The 17390-nt window shown below is 38.5% G+C and overlaps 1 protein-coding gene across 2 annotated transcripts; it reads left to right on the top strand.

The window, feature by feature from the left end:
* Positions 1-704: 704 nt before the first annotated feature.
* LOC134539680 (cytochrome b5 domain-containing protein 1) lies at positions 705-16852 on the top strand. 2 transcript variants are annotated; one of them, XM_063381872.1, is made up of 4 exons: positions 705-890; positions 3435-3648; positions 8372-8587; positions 16571-16852. In XM_063381872.1, exons 2-4 carry the CDS (start codon positions 3448-3450, stop codon positions 16802-16804), a joined length of 651 nt encoding a protein of 216 aa, XP_063237942.1. In that variant the 5' UTR covers positions 705-890; positions 3435-3447; the 3' UTR covers positions 16805-16852. The 2 variants fall into 2 exon arrangements, with proteins under 2 accessions (XP_063237942.1, XP_063237943.1); XM_063381873.1 differs by having other exon boundaries at positions 708-880.
* Positions 16853-17390: the final 538 nt, after the last annotated feature.

The raw sequence follows: 17390 nt of genomic DNA, 5'->3' as shown, positions 1-17390 counted from the left end.
ACGGAAATCGAAATATCACAGAGGAAATTGTGAAGGACCATCAGTAATAAATTAGTACAGCGTCTTTGTCCTGGACCTTCAATTTTAATGAGGTGTCACTAACCATGGACACGCCAGTAAAAATCGCAGAGTTACAAAAATTAAAAATTATTTACAAAATCTTAAACACAGTTTCTACAGTGCGCCTACAGTACTTAATATTAATCTACTTAATGTCCATGGTTTGTTACAGTGTGTGCCAACGTAAGTATAAGAAAAATTTAAAGAAAAGAAAAGTTTAACGACTCGTCAAAATATCACATATGTTTATTAAAAACCCCAATAAAATTTGTAATTACAATTTCTCTTTTAAATCGGTCAGTGTATGTGTTTTTGTGTGTTGGAATCTACTATAAGCACAACACTATAAAGTATAAATTAAAGTAACGCAAATTATGTTTACTATGGCAGAAATTAGCACTAATTGAGCACTTATTATCGAAAAATATTATGTTACAAATTAAAATGTGTGGTTACTTACTTAAAATACTTAACATATTTATTCCATGTGGCAAACTTCCTTTACTTATCTGCAGAGTCTTCCAGAATAATATAATAAAAATAATTTTTTTAAATTATTTGTGTGTGAATTTTTACAATGCCATAGTTAAAAATGCTACAATTTCTATGGTATGTTTACTATTTTTATATCCCCACTGATATTTAGTATCAGTTCAAGTTTACAATCCCATTTTTCATATGATTCCATATTTACAGCAATTTGTATAGTTTTGTATGTAATTTGAAATTTTTTAAGAATGAAAATATTTCATGTGGCCAGAACCACTTACGAATTTATTGTTGATCACTAAATGAATAATTATTATCATACTAACGAAAGGTAATTACTGGTAAGTTACTTTAAGGCATCGCATAAACTTTAGTAGGTTATGATTTATTACTTACCAACAAAAAGTACAAACTATGATTTGCTTCCGTCAAAACGAAGCAGAAAAAAAATACCTAACATTAAAATTTGTCAAGGGTTAACAATTATATATTCCGTAATTATTAATTTAAGATAATTAAGGTGATGTATATAAATGTTTTGCTTACCATACATGCGATTTAAAAATAATATAAGATTTTATACATATTTTGGTTATGCCTGCTTTTCTGCTATAAGTGAACTGAGATAAAGTAATATTTTAACAGTAATACCAAAAATTAAATTAAAATTTCTTTAACTTTTGAAAAGTTTTATAACTCTATTCTCACCAGCCTTTTAAAAACAACTCTGAAATTTTTTCAACATTATTCTTTCATACCGGTATGTCAAAAACAACATTGGAGGTGTTTAATGGCATAATATATTGGCATGTCATTAAACAATACTGGAGGTGCGTGGTGGCATACTACATTGGCATGTCATCAAACAATAATGGAGGTACGTGGTGGCATACTACATTGGCATGTCATAAAATCGTAAAAAGTAGCCTGGGCAGAGGCCTTAGTGTGTGCTTCCTTCAAGTCTCATGCAGTTGGTCGACTTCCAACCAAACACACAGACAGACCTACACAAACAAATTTTTACTCTGTACTTTTACAAAATATTTATTTTTAAACCAATTGCCATGAAAAAGTTTGAAATACGAAACGAAATATATTGTAACTTGCACAACAGATGGTAAAAGCAATTTTTGCATAGGCCTATATGAAATACGTTTTTTTCGAGATAGTACGAAAATTGGCTCATAAAGTTATATTTTTATTGATGTTTCAATCACGCATAATTGATTTAAACCGTTCAAAAGATAATTTAATATTTAATAATGCGACTTTATTTAGTTTTATTATGTTGTTTAATGTGCGTAGTTCATATTGGGAAGCTATTCAGCGAACGGCCTAAAAATAACTTTAACTAATGGAGGAACTGGGACAACACAAAATATACTTAAATGCCTGGGTGATAATCAGAACCCAGCATTACAGCGATCATTATGTTGTAGTGATACAATTATTTTTATGAAAATATACAAATTAAAAATATATATATATATATGTAATTTTACATGAATATTTCTGTTCCATTTATATATAAAAAATAGGTACATTGTAATGGCATGAACGAAACGTTTATCGTGGTGCGAAACCATGCCAAGAAATAGCCCTACTTTTGGCACTTTGTAAGTTTTAATGCTTTCCGCAGTTATACCTAGTTGCTTGTTCTTTCTCTTGATCCGAGACTTCACTTATGCTTGAATCACAATATCACAAAGTACGCGATGCGACAGCAAAATATCATCGTGTTGCGAACATGCTGTTTCTGGTTACAAGGTAAAACAAAAATTAATAATTAAATTAAAAAAAAAAGTTCTTGCCATTACGTTTGCACAAAATATATGACAATTATCAATGTTTGCAAGGTACCTACTTTAATATACATGTTTGGGAGAAATATTGTTAATTTGAATTTAAAATATGTTCGAGAAAATCACTTTGCATGAACACATTTCACAGATTTCACTGATAAAACGAGTACAATAGAACCAAAAAAAGCTTATAATAATATTAAAAATGCTACAGTTTGTACATCTGTCGAACTCAAATATTTGACGCTCAGTTAAGCTAAGTTGTGTCCAGTATGGGAAAGGAATAGATAATTTATTTCTAATCAGAAAGCCTCTCGCCCCCCCCCCCCCCCCACGAATTTTATTGCATTGCATTTATTGCATTGACATCAGATGTATATCAAACTTGAGTTGTAGAAAGATTATTTCATTGTGTTCCGCCCGTTTCGCTACTGTGATTCCAGTATTATAATAATCATGGAATTTTCCGACATGTTTAATTATAATATTTAATATAATTTAGCTTTGGTATATATTTATATATAATTTATAAATAATATGAAAATAATATTAATAATATAAATGTTTAAAAGTCCGAATGGTTTTAATTTGTGCTCTAGCTCAACCTTCAGAAAAAATCAAATCCAGATAGGTGTCCGAAATAGCAGCATGTTTTTCGTAATTAAGTGATTTTGTTTTCCGTGCCAGCTCAGCTGAGATAAATTAAATTGCTTTTGTAAAAAGGGGTCCTGGTCTGAAAACAAGGCCATTAGAGAATAAACACCGGCACAGATAGAGAATACACAGATGGTAATCGGTCTTTTTCTGTTTGAAAGAATCATTCCAGCATTTGCTTGGAAATGAATTTGGAAAACCCAAAATAAAGTTGACTGAACCGCGATTCAATGCCGGGTCTTTTAAAACGTGAATCCAGTGTCTCAGAACTCTGTTACGCATTGCGTAATTTTGGCTCAATCTATAGATTTGACAACATAGGTGGAGTAAGATTAAAAAGTGTCTCCTTCACAGTAAAATATGCTGTCGTCTTTGTTATAGGGAATTTTAACTGTAGCATTACCACTGATAATATTTCCTTGTTCCTAGGAAGCGAATAGAAATGGAGGTCAACGAAACGTACTTCACCCACGGAGAAGTCGTCGTGCACAACACTCCAGATGACTTGTGGGTGTCTATGCTGGGCAAGGTTCTCAACCTGACCGACCTCGTCAAAGAATTCGAAGCGACCGATGCCGTCAGACCAATCATCGCCAACGCAGGGAAAGACATCAGTCACTGGTTCGACCAAGATACTGAGGAGGTGAGGAACTGGAATGGTCCCTCGCATATTTTTTGCATGTCTGTATGTAGGCCCGTCTACAATAGTCCGAGCTAGTGGGCGGTCCGTGTCCTTATCCTGGTGTGAATGACGTCACATTTTCGCACGGGAAACAGCCCAGTCAACAATTGCGACGTTCGATGTCCGAATCTACTGATTTCTAAAGTAGTCACCAGAACGCAGTGAATATAGATCGCCAAAATAATTGTCTTTCGATTTTTTTTGACGTGACAACGTCTAATAAATCGATGAATGCCGGCTGCACGCACGAAAAAGTATCCCGTTACGCACAATGTCCCGTTTCTCTGTGTCCCGTTACGCTCATTGTACGCTTTCGCCGCATCTATCTCTCTTCCACTCGATTGGAACAACCATCGATTTTACTTTTTCGAGGCACATTAAACTTGAAACACTCCCATTCGTTTCCTACTTTTCCTATCATCGTCCTATCCTTAACAGAATAACACAGATTGGAAGAAGTTAAATAGCAAACATGTATAAAAGTTATAGTTAAAATAATCTTTTCGTTAAAGTAACAAACATATTTGAATTAATGAGTTCAAATAAAAGTAAATTTATCAATTAAATTGTAGATTTCATTTCACTCCTTCTTTGTATCTATACAAAATAGTGATAATTCAATAAAAATGATTCAATTTTATTCATCAATGTTTTGTTATGACGTTGTCACGTTAAACTATCGTCCGTAAACCGACTTTACAGACAACAAATTTTTTGAAAGCAACCACATGTCGATTAATAGTTGAAAAACATATTTTTTGTTTACTATTTCAATGTTTCGTAAATTTGTACGCAGCTAATGTTTGTAATATTTAGTTTACTTGTGAAAATTTGTGGGAGTTCTACAATATTTATTTATATTCTGTAAGGCAAAAGTAAATTCTAATAAATGTCTGTTATTTTCTGTTTACCTTTTGAAATAGGAACCGAAAACAGCACAATATCACGAGTGTTCATCACTGGGACAAAAAGGCCAAGTTAGCCAATGTATTCGGACCACCACCCACACCACGCATGGCGTCAGAGGGTCACGTGGACCAATAAATGATCAGTGTCCGTCGGACACAGTTTAGGACATTTCAACTGTAGACGGGCCGGTTACGTTGTCATAAGCTATGCTCGATGAAGAGGTAAGCTGTGGGAGAGGATTGAGAGTGTGCTTTATCCAAGCCTCACGCAGTTCACCGACTTTCAACCAGCTCCAAGAACACACCCGGAACTACACAGAACATTTTTTTTCTGTACTTTTACAAATATTCCTTTGGAAACCAGTTGCACAGAAATAGTTTATATACTACAAGAAATATATTGTAACTTTGTAAAACTTACGCTCGTTTTGTAGTAAAGGTTGACGGCATTACCTTGCTAACATTTTTGAGTTTATAATTGCATTCGTCCCTCCATTGAAAGATAAAGGGGAAGCCTTCTTTTCACAGACGAGAGAGCCAAAACCGGAAGTTCTCCGAAGTTAATGCTTTTTTTCCGTATCTTTAATGTAGCTATCCTAACCAAATCAACCGTCCACAATGTTTTTAAGTATTTATAACGTAGCTAACCTAACCTAATTGGCCATTAGTATCCTTTTATCAACACCGCCATATTTATTTACAATAAACAAAAAAAAAAACAAAAAAAAACCGAAGATGCACGATCGGGCGTATGGCTCCCTCGTCTGTGAAAAGAAGGCTTCCCAAGATAAAGATTGGAACGCTTTTGAGGAATGAACGAATGGAATTTTTCGGGCGAGTTCACGTGACTGACGGGCGGATGGGAAACGGTCAGACGCGATGGATCATTGCGAGTCGAGCTATTAGCTAACTGTGAGAATTTTAAAACTATTAGCTGGAGTTTGCAGTAAAAATATTTTTCTTTTCTTGGCTTGTTAAAGCTTAGGACCTGGATTTTGATTCTTGTTGAAGTCAACTCTCGATGTCAAAATGAAATAATCAGGAATTTCCTTCTGAAAGTACACGCTGGAGTCCTTTAATCAATATCAGATTATGAAAACGCAATAAGAAAATAATTTTATTATTAATTCCTTGCCAATAAATCGTACAAATAATTCAAAATATAAATAAATGTAAAAAATATAAATTCATGTACTTCTAGTAGGTACTGTAACATCTAACCTCGGTAACGGATAAAATCATTTGTTCTTGTTTTGCAAATTCACTTTTAATACGAAATTCGGATATGAAATTTAACGTAGAATTATTTGAAAAAATTGCCAAGCGTGATAAAAATAAGCAAATCGTGTTTTCAACTGCATTTCTGGACGCGAATCACACGTACCTTTCGCACCCGCCGCTAGAATTCACTGCTACGTCGGCTACTGAAACGTTTGACTAGCAGACCGAAAGCTTTGGACCTAATTTTCGAAAATAAATTTTATTAAAAATACTTTCCGTATCATCAAACAAATTAAACAGTTAAAACCATAATGTTTCTTTTGTCTATATGAATTCTGGTTCTCGCCATCCGACACAGATGGCACCACCGTGGTTGTTACACATTTCCGTTCCTCGACTTCCGTCGCATTAACTCGGTCACATGATCTCCCCTCTAAAACTCTACTAAGTATATCCACGCGTGATTAGTAAAGGACAGGGGTTTAAGGAGGAGTTGGGTGGGGGGGGGGGGGGGTTGTATACGCAACTCCCAAAAATCCTAAATATCTATCGTACCTACCAACAAAAGGAAATAGTAATGTTCGCAGGATCTCACGGCCATTATCTGCACTAGCTTGGCTTAAAGGTCGTAGCCGTGTCCTTGGCGAATAATTCACCAAACGTTTCGGTCGACATTGCAGTCGCCATCATCAAGGAGCAGTTACCTACTGTAGGTAACTGCTCCCTGATGACGGCGACTGCGATGTCGACCGAAACGTTGGGTGAATTATTTGCGTAGGACACGGCTGTAGGTAACTGCTCTCTGATGATGGCGACTGCGATGTCGACCGAAACGTTTGGTGAACTATTTGCAAGGACACGGCTGTAGGTAACTGCTCCCTGATGATGGCGACTGCGATGTCGACCGAAACGTTTGGTGAACTATTTGCAAGGACACGGCTGTAGGTAACTGCTCCCTGATGATGGCGACTGCGATGTCGACCGAAACGTTTGGTGAATTATTTGATAAGGACACGGCTGTAGGTAACTGCTCCCTGATGATGGCGACTGCGATGTCGACCGAAACGTTGGGTGAATTATTTGCCAAGGACACGGCTGTAGGTAACTGCTCCCTGATGATGGCGACTGCGATGTCAACCGAAACGTTGGGTGAATTATTTGCCAAGGACACGGCTGTAGGTAACTGCTCCCTGATGATGGCGACTGCGATGTCGACCGAAACGTTTGGTGAACTATTTGCAAGGACACGGCTGTAGGTAACTGCTCCCTGATGATGGCGACTGCGATGTCGACCGAAACGTTTGGTGAACTATTTGCAAGGACACGGCTGTAGGTAACTGCTCCCTGATGATGGCGACTGCGATGTCGACCGAAATGTTTGGTGAACTATTTGCCAAGGACACGGCTGTAGGTAACTGCTCCCTGATGATGGCGACTGCGATGTCGACCGAAACGTTTGGTGAACTATTTGCAAGGACACGGCTGTAGGTAACTGCTCCCTGATGATGGCGACTGCGATGTCGACCGAAACGTTTGGTGAACTATTTGCAAGGACACGGCTGTAGGTAACTGCTCCCTGATGATGGCGACTGCGATGTCGACCGAAATGTTTGGTGAACTATTTGCCAAGGACACGGCTGTAGGTAACTGCTCCCTGATGATGGCGACTGCGATGTCGACCGAAACGTTTGGTGAACTATTTGCAAGGACACGGCTGTAGGTAACTGCTCCCTGATGATGGCGACTGCGATGTCGACCGAAATGTTTGGTGAACTATTTGCAAGGACACGGCTGTAGGTAACTGCTCCCTGATGATGGCGACTGCGATGTCGACCGAAACGTTTGGTGAACTATTTGCAAGGACACGGCTGTAGGTAACTGCTCCCTGATGATGGCGACTGCGATGTCGACCGAAATGTTTGGTGAACTATTTGCCAAGGACACGGCTGTAGGTAACTGCTCCCTGATGATGGCGACTGCGATGTCGACCGAAACGTTTGGTGAACTATTTGCAAGGACACGGCTGTAGGTAACTGCTCCCTGATGATGGCGACTGCGATGTCGACCGAAATGTTTGGTGAACTTTTTGCCAAGGACACGGCTGTAGGTAACTGCTCCCTGATGATGGCGACTGCGATGTCGACCGAAATGTTTGGTGAACTATTTGCAAGGACACGGCTGTAGGTAACTGCTCCCTGATGATGGCGACTGCGATGTCGACCGAAACGTTTGGTGAACTATTTGCAAGGACACGGCTGTAGGTAACTGCTCCCTGATGATGGCGACTGCGATGTCGACCGAAATGTTTGGTGAACTATTTGCCAAGGACACGGCTGTAGGTAACTGCTCCCTGATGATGGCGACTGCGATGTCGACCGAAACGTTTGGTGAACTATTTGCAAGGACACGGCTGTAGGTAACTGCTCCCTGATGATGGCGACTGCGATGTCGACCGAAATGTTTGGTGAACTATTTGCCAAGGACACGGCTACAAGCTACTTCAAAAGGTCCTCCAGCACGAGCGCTCCCGCTGAAGGACAGGACGTGTGCTGCAGCTGAGACACCACGTGCACCCGGTGACCGGCGTGAGGGTGCCGTACCTGCCGCACGGGCCCATACCGCACGTGGGGCCCGAGGTGGCGACCAGCAGCTGGCGGCCCGTGGCGCTGCCCTGGTGGCGGGACCCCAGGTACGTGGTGGGCCGCCTGACGGAGCGGTCCCGGCCCCTGCGGGTGCTCAACATGCTCATCAACCAGCAGTGCACAGTCGTCGTGAGTAGCCCCGAGTAGCAGGACAGTTTCCGATACGTTTCAGTAATGATGCATTTTTTTCTTTTCATTTTAGACATGTTTCTGAAAAGTGCAGAAAGATCGCAGTTTTATTATTTTTATTTTAGACATGTTTCTGAAATGTGCAGAAACATCGCAGTTTTATTTTATTTTTCATTTTAGACATGTGTCTGAAATGTGCAGAAACACAGCATTTTTTTTCATTCTTGTCATATTTCTGCAATGTTGTAGAAACATTCAGACATGTAGGGTAATGTGGGGCAAGAGTCCGCACTTAATGAATGACACATCTGTAGTTTTATTACCTCTGTTGCAAATTTTAGAACTAAAACACACATTATCATACATCTACAGCCTTTAGGAACAAAAATAAATATTTAGAATTATTACTAGAGGTTTTATGAAGTTTTAACCTAACAAAACTCACAATCATGTAAATTAGAAAACTTGCCCCACATGAGGGGCAAGAGTCCTATCACTGTGGGGTAAGACTCCTACTTGCACACATCGCATGTAAAAATACCAGTTCCCATGTAATCTGTACAAGGCTCTTCCGAACACGATCTACACGCATGGCACATAATCCAGTCCACGTTCTGAGGCTCTTCGTACACAGCACCACAACCCCCACAGTAGTAGTCAGATTTTCCTGAACATTTTATGCCTTTCTTAACCCCCCATGTTAATTGACGACTTGCTCCAATACCTTTAATGGCCAACTGTCTTGGCTTACATTTATTTGGCACGTTTTTCTGAGAGTTAATTTCTGTGTTGCTGTTCGACTGTAAAGAAGAAATCGTTTTAACGTAAGGAGATCCTGAGAGCAGTGGAGATTTTTTGGAATTTTTATGTCGTTTTTGAGGAGTGCTACGTTTTGAAAGAGGTCTTATTATTTCTGGGGAAACAATATAACAAACTTTTGTAGGAGTATACATGATAGTATCTCCAACATGAGGTGAAAGGTCAGGTAACCTTGGCCTATCTGAAGCACACTCAGTGTTAGTGTCTGTATGAGAAGACCTAGGACTAGATGGGGTGCCTGCATCAGTAGTGCCACAACTTTCCAGAAAATGATTATCCAAAAGTAAGAGGACAGGGTCGTCTCTAGAAGGCTTAGTATGTGAAACAAAATATTGAAGCCACGCTGAGAACAGATCAGAATTCATGTATCCAGAATCAGAAAGAAGAAATAAACTTGATGGAGGAGCTCCATCTGAAAGTTTAACCTTCATACACTTTCTTGGAAATATCATCGCAGGAGGGACGAAATGCCCAGCTGCTGACATGCAGCAAACAACTGTCACGGTCTGACCCCGCTCTCCAGACACAACTTTGTTTACAATCCTTTGACCTTTGGTAGATACTATTTTGGGAATTATGTTGGGCTCAGTGGATAGGCCACTTTCGTCCATATTGTACACTCTGTTGAGTTTGGTTAGAAAACTATTTTTCTCGTCTATTTCTTGAAGATTTTTGAAATAGCGATCCATCTGAACTTTGTTAAATCCAACAGACCGTGCTATACTCACACCTTCAGGCTTCCTTAAACTTAGCGATGGGTGGCGTGAAAGGAATCAATAAACCCAGTCCCGGCCTGCAAGTTTAATGTCCTTATTAAAGGGACGAGCAATGTTATTTTGATCTGCAAATTCATATGCCAAAGCTTGAACTTCCCTAAATGTCAAACCGTAAAATCTTCTGTCAGTGTCCTGTAAGTAACACACTAGCTGTAGCTCTAATTATTGTGAAAAATTTGACAAAAAACGGCCGCATGAAACAGCTGGGGTACCCTATAACAAATGAGTATTTTATTTAGCCTAAATACTGTTCAATAAATTTAAAGCTTACGTGAAATGATTTAATGTATAACCATTAACTATTTCTTACCACTTTAAGTCGTTTCCGTAAGGTGGATTCCTCTACGTTCAAATCCTCAGAAATTGCCTGAATTGAGTCACCTTTAATCCTTCCCAACTTCGCTTTTTGTAGTGTCTCGGAATCAAGTGGTTTTCTATTTGTCTTTCTTTTATAGTTCCTCATTTTCCTGCAATAAAATTTGCTTTGATAAAACATTTTCCTATTATGTTCTGGGTTTAATACAATTGCAACATTGTATACCTGAATCAGTAAAAAATTAATTGAACTACAGCCGATTCAATCGTCCAAAATCTGTGCAAATGGCTCTATAATAAAGTAGTGGAAAATCACTGCCTGTTCTATTGGATCAAATTCATTGATTGATAGGAAATAGCGGCCAGTCAGAGAATAAACAAGAAATTATTAAATGTGTAATTATTTTAACTAGGCGATGAATGTATTGTAACATTATTTACACTTACAAATAAATGCACTTGCATCTCAAACCACTACAGTACACTCTTTAGGTAGTTATTTAAATTTCATATGTGAAAAATTAACCACTTTAATTATTATATTAATTTGGACTGCACTACGACGGTCTGCTCCGCAGTAAGTTAAAATAAATAAAATGAGTTACACAATGCACAATGCACACTATATTACATATCCTGTAAATGGAAACAGCACTTTGAACACATTTGATCCCACATCCAGGATAAATCATATTCGAATGTTTTCACTAAAGAAAATAAGAATTTTGGGGTTTTTAATTGAATTTCACAGTTTATAATCAATGTTTACAAACAAAAATAAAAACAAAATGGAAATGCATACTATAAAATACAGTTTTAGGCATTAAATACATTTTTCAAGACAAAATGGCTATGTGGGGCAAGAATCCTCACAGAATGTTTTACGGACTCTTGCCCCAGGAATCTTGCCCCATGTGTAACAAAATGTTTCATCCACTGGCCATTATTTACCCGTTAATATAAAAACAAAAATTACCCAAACCAGTAGATAATTTAAAACTTAGATACTTCTAATGTCTATGTACTTTCCACAGAATGGTTTGAAGATTTCATGCAAATTCATACGCTCTTCTAAATATAATAAATAACACCACACACTGCTTAAAACAATAAACTGCCACCACTCACACTGAAATGGCGGGAGTACCTTGACAACCAAGCCCAGTGTGTAGAAACGCATTCGAATGGAGCACATGGACATGCCAGTGCTATCTAGTGACACTGAGCGTAACTGCTACGAAGGAGGACTCTTGCCCCGTGTGGATTCTTGCCCCACATTATCCTATTTCCAATTTTGCAGAAATGTCGCAATAATTAGTTTTAGATATATTTTTGGTAATATTGCAGGACAATCGGAAAAGTCGCAGTAAATGTGAGTTACAAATCTGAAATTTACCTAATATTTTTGTGTGCTGAATGGGGATTTTACAGCCCTGGAGTAATAAACGTTAATGTAGGGGCTCATACATACACCACGTTGATTTTTTAAATATTTTCTCCTCATTATTAAAAGTCAAAAGCTTTTACTGAAATTTTAAAAATATTCTTCTTTTGCATTTGTTCTTCCGGCACAAATATTTACAATATATATATATATATATATATATATATATATATATATATATATATATATATATATATATATATTTACGAAGTGTGATATAGTTACTGCAAAAAGTCGTGCAAGATAACAATTACAACCACTTGCGCTACATTTTACACACATTACATATAACACCTCGTAAAGGTATGTTGAAAATAATGTGTCGCAGAACAAAAAATGCAAGGAATGTTTATTGTTAAATTTATCGAAACAGCCCTTCACTATTAGCTTTGAAAAAATATATACTGTATAGAAGTCGCGAGTGGATAGGATTTACTCTACGTTTTCAGAAGCGTATGATGAGCAGCTTGGGAACTTCACCGCTGCAGTGCGCTGCCGTAACGCCCTGTATCGTATTAGGTTGTTATTTACACATTAGAGCGCAGCACTGTCGCCCGCTGTCATTCCCCCGCACCCCCCACCCAAAATTCACTGCAGCTCAAGGTCGTTCAACAGGAGTTTGTGCGTCACAAAACTGTAGGGATGAGAGGTGGGGTAGAGGGTGTGTGGAGGACAACGCATGTTGAGGGAGGGTGGGGAAGGGGTGTTTGAAGAGTTCGACACTTGTCCGCTAGGGACCACCACAAGTCGATGCCCTAGAGATGGTAGCGATTGCGGTGGTGAATTAACCAACTATCTCAAGCCGTATTAGAAATTTTAACCTGGGCTGGCGACTTATATACAGTATATATATTCAAAGCTATTAGAAATGACTAGAAAATTAAAAAAAAAGTACACGTGAGTGAGTCTTTTAGTACTCACCAATGATGTGTAAACACCTAACCTTGCTAACGTGCAAATTCACGTGATCTCATGTTGCTCATGTTGATAATAAACTTATGATACGAACTTGGACACGAAAAATAAGTAGAATTATTAAAAAAAAAAAAACTTCGAGTAGGATAAAATAATGATCAATAAATAGGGACTGGAAAAATTCGCGGTTTCCATGACCACTAGGATAGACTCCACAATTCTCTATGTACTCGGGAAACTAACACCTGGTCATTGGCTACCGACTCGGGACACCTGTTTACTGCGATTCTTATGATTCGATACTTCTTTTGTTCAGTATTTGCCATTGGCTCAGAGTCCTTCAGGTAAATTGCGGTCCAATTTGATTCCAGCCTGTCTCGAAAGGAATCCGCGAATTTTTCCGGTCTCTATAAATAAAATATTCGCTTTTCATCTACGTACCAAAATTTCTAGACGCAAATCACTCTCTTACTTTCCGTGCCCGCCATTCGCTGCCTGAATCGTAAACTTTGCTTGCTACCATCACACGCAGATGACAGTACGAAACCAACGGAAGTTTTAAACTATTAGAAACGGCTCCGATAAATGCGAAAAAAGACTCGGAAAAATCTGAAAACCCGGTTATGGACCGAATTTTAGACAAGGGATTTTATAAAAATACTGTCTATCTGGTAAAAATATTTAAACAGTTAATACTTTAAAGTTGCCGCTTACGTTATACTTAGGGACACCTGTATTTCGCGAATACATTTCGTGTCAAGGTTTTTCACAAAATACTGTAGCTTTTCTCCTGCGATAATTGGCTGAAGTCGGTGAGAGGTGTAGTCCCGTTCTTGACGGGGCCAATGAGAAAGTGGTCACCGTACTGCTGCACCCTCACAATTTGCCATGACTCTTAGAAAATGCTACAGTATTTTGTGAAATACCTTGACACGAAATGTATTTGCGAAATACAGGTGTCCATAGTTATACTTCTATAGCATTACTAAAATATTAATATGAAACACATATTTTATCACTAAATATATGTTTGTATATTTATTTTGCTTAACCGACTGAAATCACTCTGTAAATCATTACTACAAAAAACCTTAACCTTATTGAGCTGACTGAACAATATTATTATGTAATATTATTCTATTTTAATTTTATTATAAAAGGAAACAAAAATTCAAGTGACGAAATTCGAACCACATCCCTTGAGGTTGTACTATTAAGCCAGTTGAGAATTATGAAGGAGAATAGGTTTTATAGTTTTTGTAATGGCTGTTTTATTAGGTAATTTGAAACTTGAGATTACTTTTTACTATGACTATTTTATTTTACCAAATATTCCAGGGTATTTGGCCTGTACCCTATTGTTTACGAAAGTGACTAAATACGTGCTTAAGTTGCTGCATGTGGGTTCGCCCTTTTTGTGTCACATTTCCGTTCATCAACGTCCTTTATAGTCTCACGAAATTACTCCTACCAAAAGCTAAGCTGTTTACCAATAAAAAAAAATCAATATGGCGTGTGAGGCCCCAATTAAAAGGGGGAAATTATTAATCCCCACCATCTGGATTTTTATGTATGTTTATCAACAGCTTGAAGAACAGTTTCCATTTAGCACTTTTAATACCGAACAGGACATTCGACATTAAGGGCTTCTAGTGGGATGCCAAGGGGAATGGGAGGACTGCTCTCTCTTCAAAGTGGGAAAATAGTGTTCTTTCTTTTGCTGTTGTGTATTAAAGCATGTAAAAGTATCATTATTGGTGAAAACAGTTTTTTGTTTTCTAAAAAAGGTGGTTGTCTGTAAAGTCGGTTTACGGACGATAATTTTAAGATATAACGTCATAAGGAAATATTGATGAAAAATTGTATACTTTTTAATTTTAAGATATTATTTACAGTTTTTAAAATTTAATTTAAATAATTTGTTTAAATATAATCACGAACAATTATTTATAGAAATAAACTGAAATCAAATCAATGTCAATAAATTGTTAATTTTAAATGACGAAATTGGAAAAATAAATCAAATTTTTTAAATTGCTGCTTTTAAAAAGCCCGCCTTAACATGTTTGATATTATAGAAAATTTTCTCGCACGGTGGTTGGCCGGTTATTGTACGCTCGGCTCAGATGTAAAGTGACAATGAGTCATGCTTTTTCGTGCGTGCAGCCGGCGTTCATCGATTTATAAGACGTTTTCACGTCAAAAAAGTGGAAGTTCTTCATTTAGTTATTGTTATGGACTGGAAAAAGTCACGGTTTCATTGACCTCTAGGATGGACTCCACTATCCTTTTTGTCTACTGACTCGTGCCAACTGTACACTGCCAGCAACCTTGCTTGTCCCTCCCAGCCTCGGATTCGTAATTCCAATACTTTACTTCCTCCCCCATCCATTCTACCTTTCCAGTCTATCCCTCCCGCACACACTTATTTTGTTAAGGTTTTTTTTTTTTTTTCATTTGCTCACAGTCCTTCACACAAGCTGTTGACCAATCACTGAATCAGCAAAAAAAAAAAAAAAAAAAAAGTAAACACGCATTTGGAGTCTAGTCCGTCACGAAATGAAACCGCGAATTTTTTCCGGGATCTAGTTATTGTTAGGGACCTGAAAAATTCGTGGTTTAGATGACCTCCAGGATAGTCTACACAGTCCTCTGTACATTTGGGCAAACGCCACCTGTTCATTGGCTGCTGACTTGTGAGTCGTCTCGACTGGTTTGACCGAGAGATTCGTTACTTCTTTGGTTGAGGCTTTCTCATTGGCCCTGAGTCACCCAGAAGAACAGTGAGCCAATAGCAAAAGCAGCTCAAAGGCATCTGTGTATGAATTTCAGACTATCGCGAAATTAATCTGAGAATTTTTCCGGTCTCTAGTTGTTGTTTATTTTTGTAAGACCCCGTGAGTAGAGACAGGAAAAATTCGCGGGTAAATTTCGCGATAGGCTAGAATCCAAATACATTTGCCTTTTTGTGCTTCAGTGATTGGGCCACATTTTATCTGTTGGACTCTGTACCAATGGAAAACCTTGATCAAAAGAAGTGCCGAATCAGGAGCATCCCAGTTAGCAGGTGTCACGAGTCAGTAGCCAATGGACGAGTGGAATTTACTCAAGTACATAAGATGATCGTGGAGTCTATCCCAGAGGTAATTGAAACCGCGAATTTTTCCGGTCTCTACCCATGGGTAGGGGCACCTGTATTTCGTGAATACATATCGTGTCAAGGTATTTCACAAAGCACTGTAGCTTTATGTTAGAGTCATGGCTAGAGACAGGAAAAATTCGCGTATTCATTTCGCGATTGGCTGGAAGGGAAACATGTTTACCTTATTCCTGCTTCTGCTATTGGACCACAGTTGGCTAGAAAGACTCAGAACCAACGAAAAACCTTCCCATGCAACCCAGACACCAAGTCTTACAAGTCAGTAGCCAATGAGCAGGTGGCATTTTCTAGAGTATGTAGAGAATTTTGGAGTCCATCAAAGAGGTCAATGAAACCGCGAATTTTTCGTCTCTAGTCATGGCGAATTGTGGGCTTACAGCAGTGCGCTACCCACATTCCCATTGGCCACCGTAAAGCGTGGGGAAACACCTCTCACTGACCACATACAGTAGCCTCAAGACAAAGCTACAGTGTTTTGTGAGCTACCTTGACAAGGAATGTATTCGCGAAATACAGGTGTCCCTACCCATGGGCCATTCTCCGCTGTTGTGCAGGTGTGCAAGGAAGACAAACTGAGCCGCGTGCTGGAGAGGTACCTGCCCGTCAACTCGCACGCAGCGAGCTACACGTGGAAGTCCGTGCACGGACGTGTTCTGGACATGGACAAGACTTTGGAAGAGAACGGCATCCCCGACGAGCGGGACGCATTCCTCGAGATCGGGCTGAAGGAGACAGAGTACATTCCTCTCGTGATGCTGTACTTCAACGACGACCTAACTGAACTCTAGGCGAGTGTATTTGCGTGGATAATATAGTGAGTCGTATATCACGTTAAATTTTGAAAATTAATTTTACTATTGTGCATTATGGCTTACCTATTACAAGAATGATACTTAGAGACCTGCAAAATTCGCGGATTAATTTCGTGATATGCTACAATTCAAATAATTAGGTATACCTTAGCGCTGCTTCTACCACTGGTTCTCTGTTAATCTGGAGTAATGAGGGCCAATTAGAGACCCTCGCTCAAAGAAGTGTCGAATCACAGGTTACCCAGTTGAGACGACTCACAAGTCAGCAGCCATTGAACAGGTGGCATTTGCCCGAGTGTGTAGAGTGTAGTAGAGTCTATCCTGGAGGTCACTGATTCCGCGAATTTTGCAGGTCTCTAAGATACTGAATGATTTACACAGATAACTTATAAAAAGCTTTTAATATTATGATTTTCGAATTCACAGAATACTCAAGACAACTGAGTCTCTATTTAAGTAATGTTTACAACTTGATCAATGTTATCGTTAAAGTTCAAAATATACTAGGGCCTACGTGAATATCATATTGCAAAATTGAAACATCAAAAATATGACATTCAGT

This window comes from Bacillus rossius, chromosome 15 (genome assembly GCF_032445375.1).
Source record: "Bacillus rossius redtenbacheri isolate Brsri chromosome 15, Brsri_v3, whole genome shotgun sequence".
NCBI classification, from domain to species: domain Eukaryota; kingdom Metazoa; phylum Arthropoda; class Insecta; order Phasmatodea; family Bacillidae; genus Bacillus; species Bacillus rossius.
The sequence above is the reverse complement of the archived record's forward strand: the minus strand, read 5'-3'. Positions and strand labels throughout refer to the sequence as shown.

What these genes read in the sequence shown, in the direction of transcription:
- LOC134539680 (XM_063381873.1), top strand. Translation starts at nt 852, where the DNA reads ATGAATAATTATTATCATACTAACGAAAG. An exon ending in TCGACCAAGATACTGAGGAG is followed by an intron (nt 3,649 to 8,371) that starts GTGAGGAACTGG and finishes CGTGTGCTGCAG; the next exon opens with CTGAGACACCACGTGCACCC. An exon ending in ACCAGCAGTGCACAGTCGTC is followed by an intron (nt 8,588 to 16,570) that starts GTGAGTAGCCCC and finishes GCTGTTGTGCAG; the next exon opens with GTGTGCAAGGAAGACAAACT.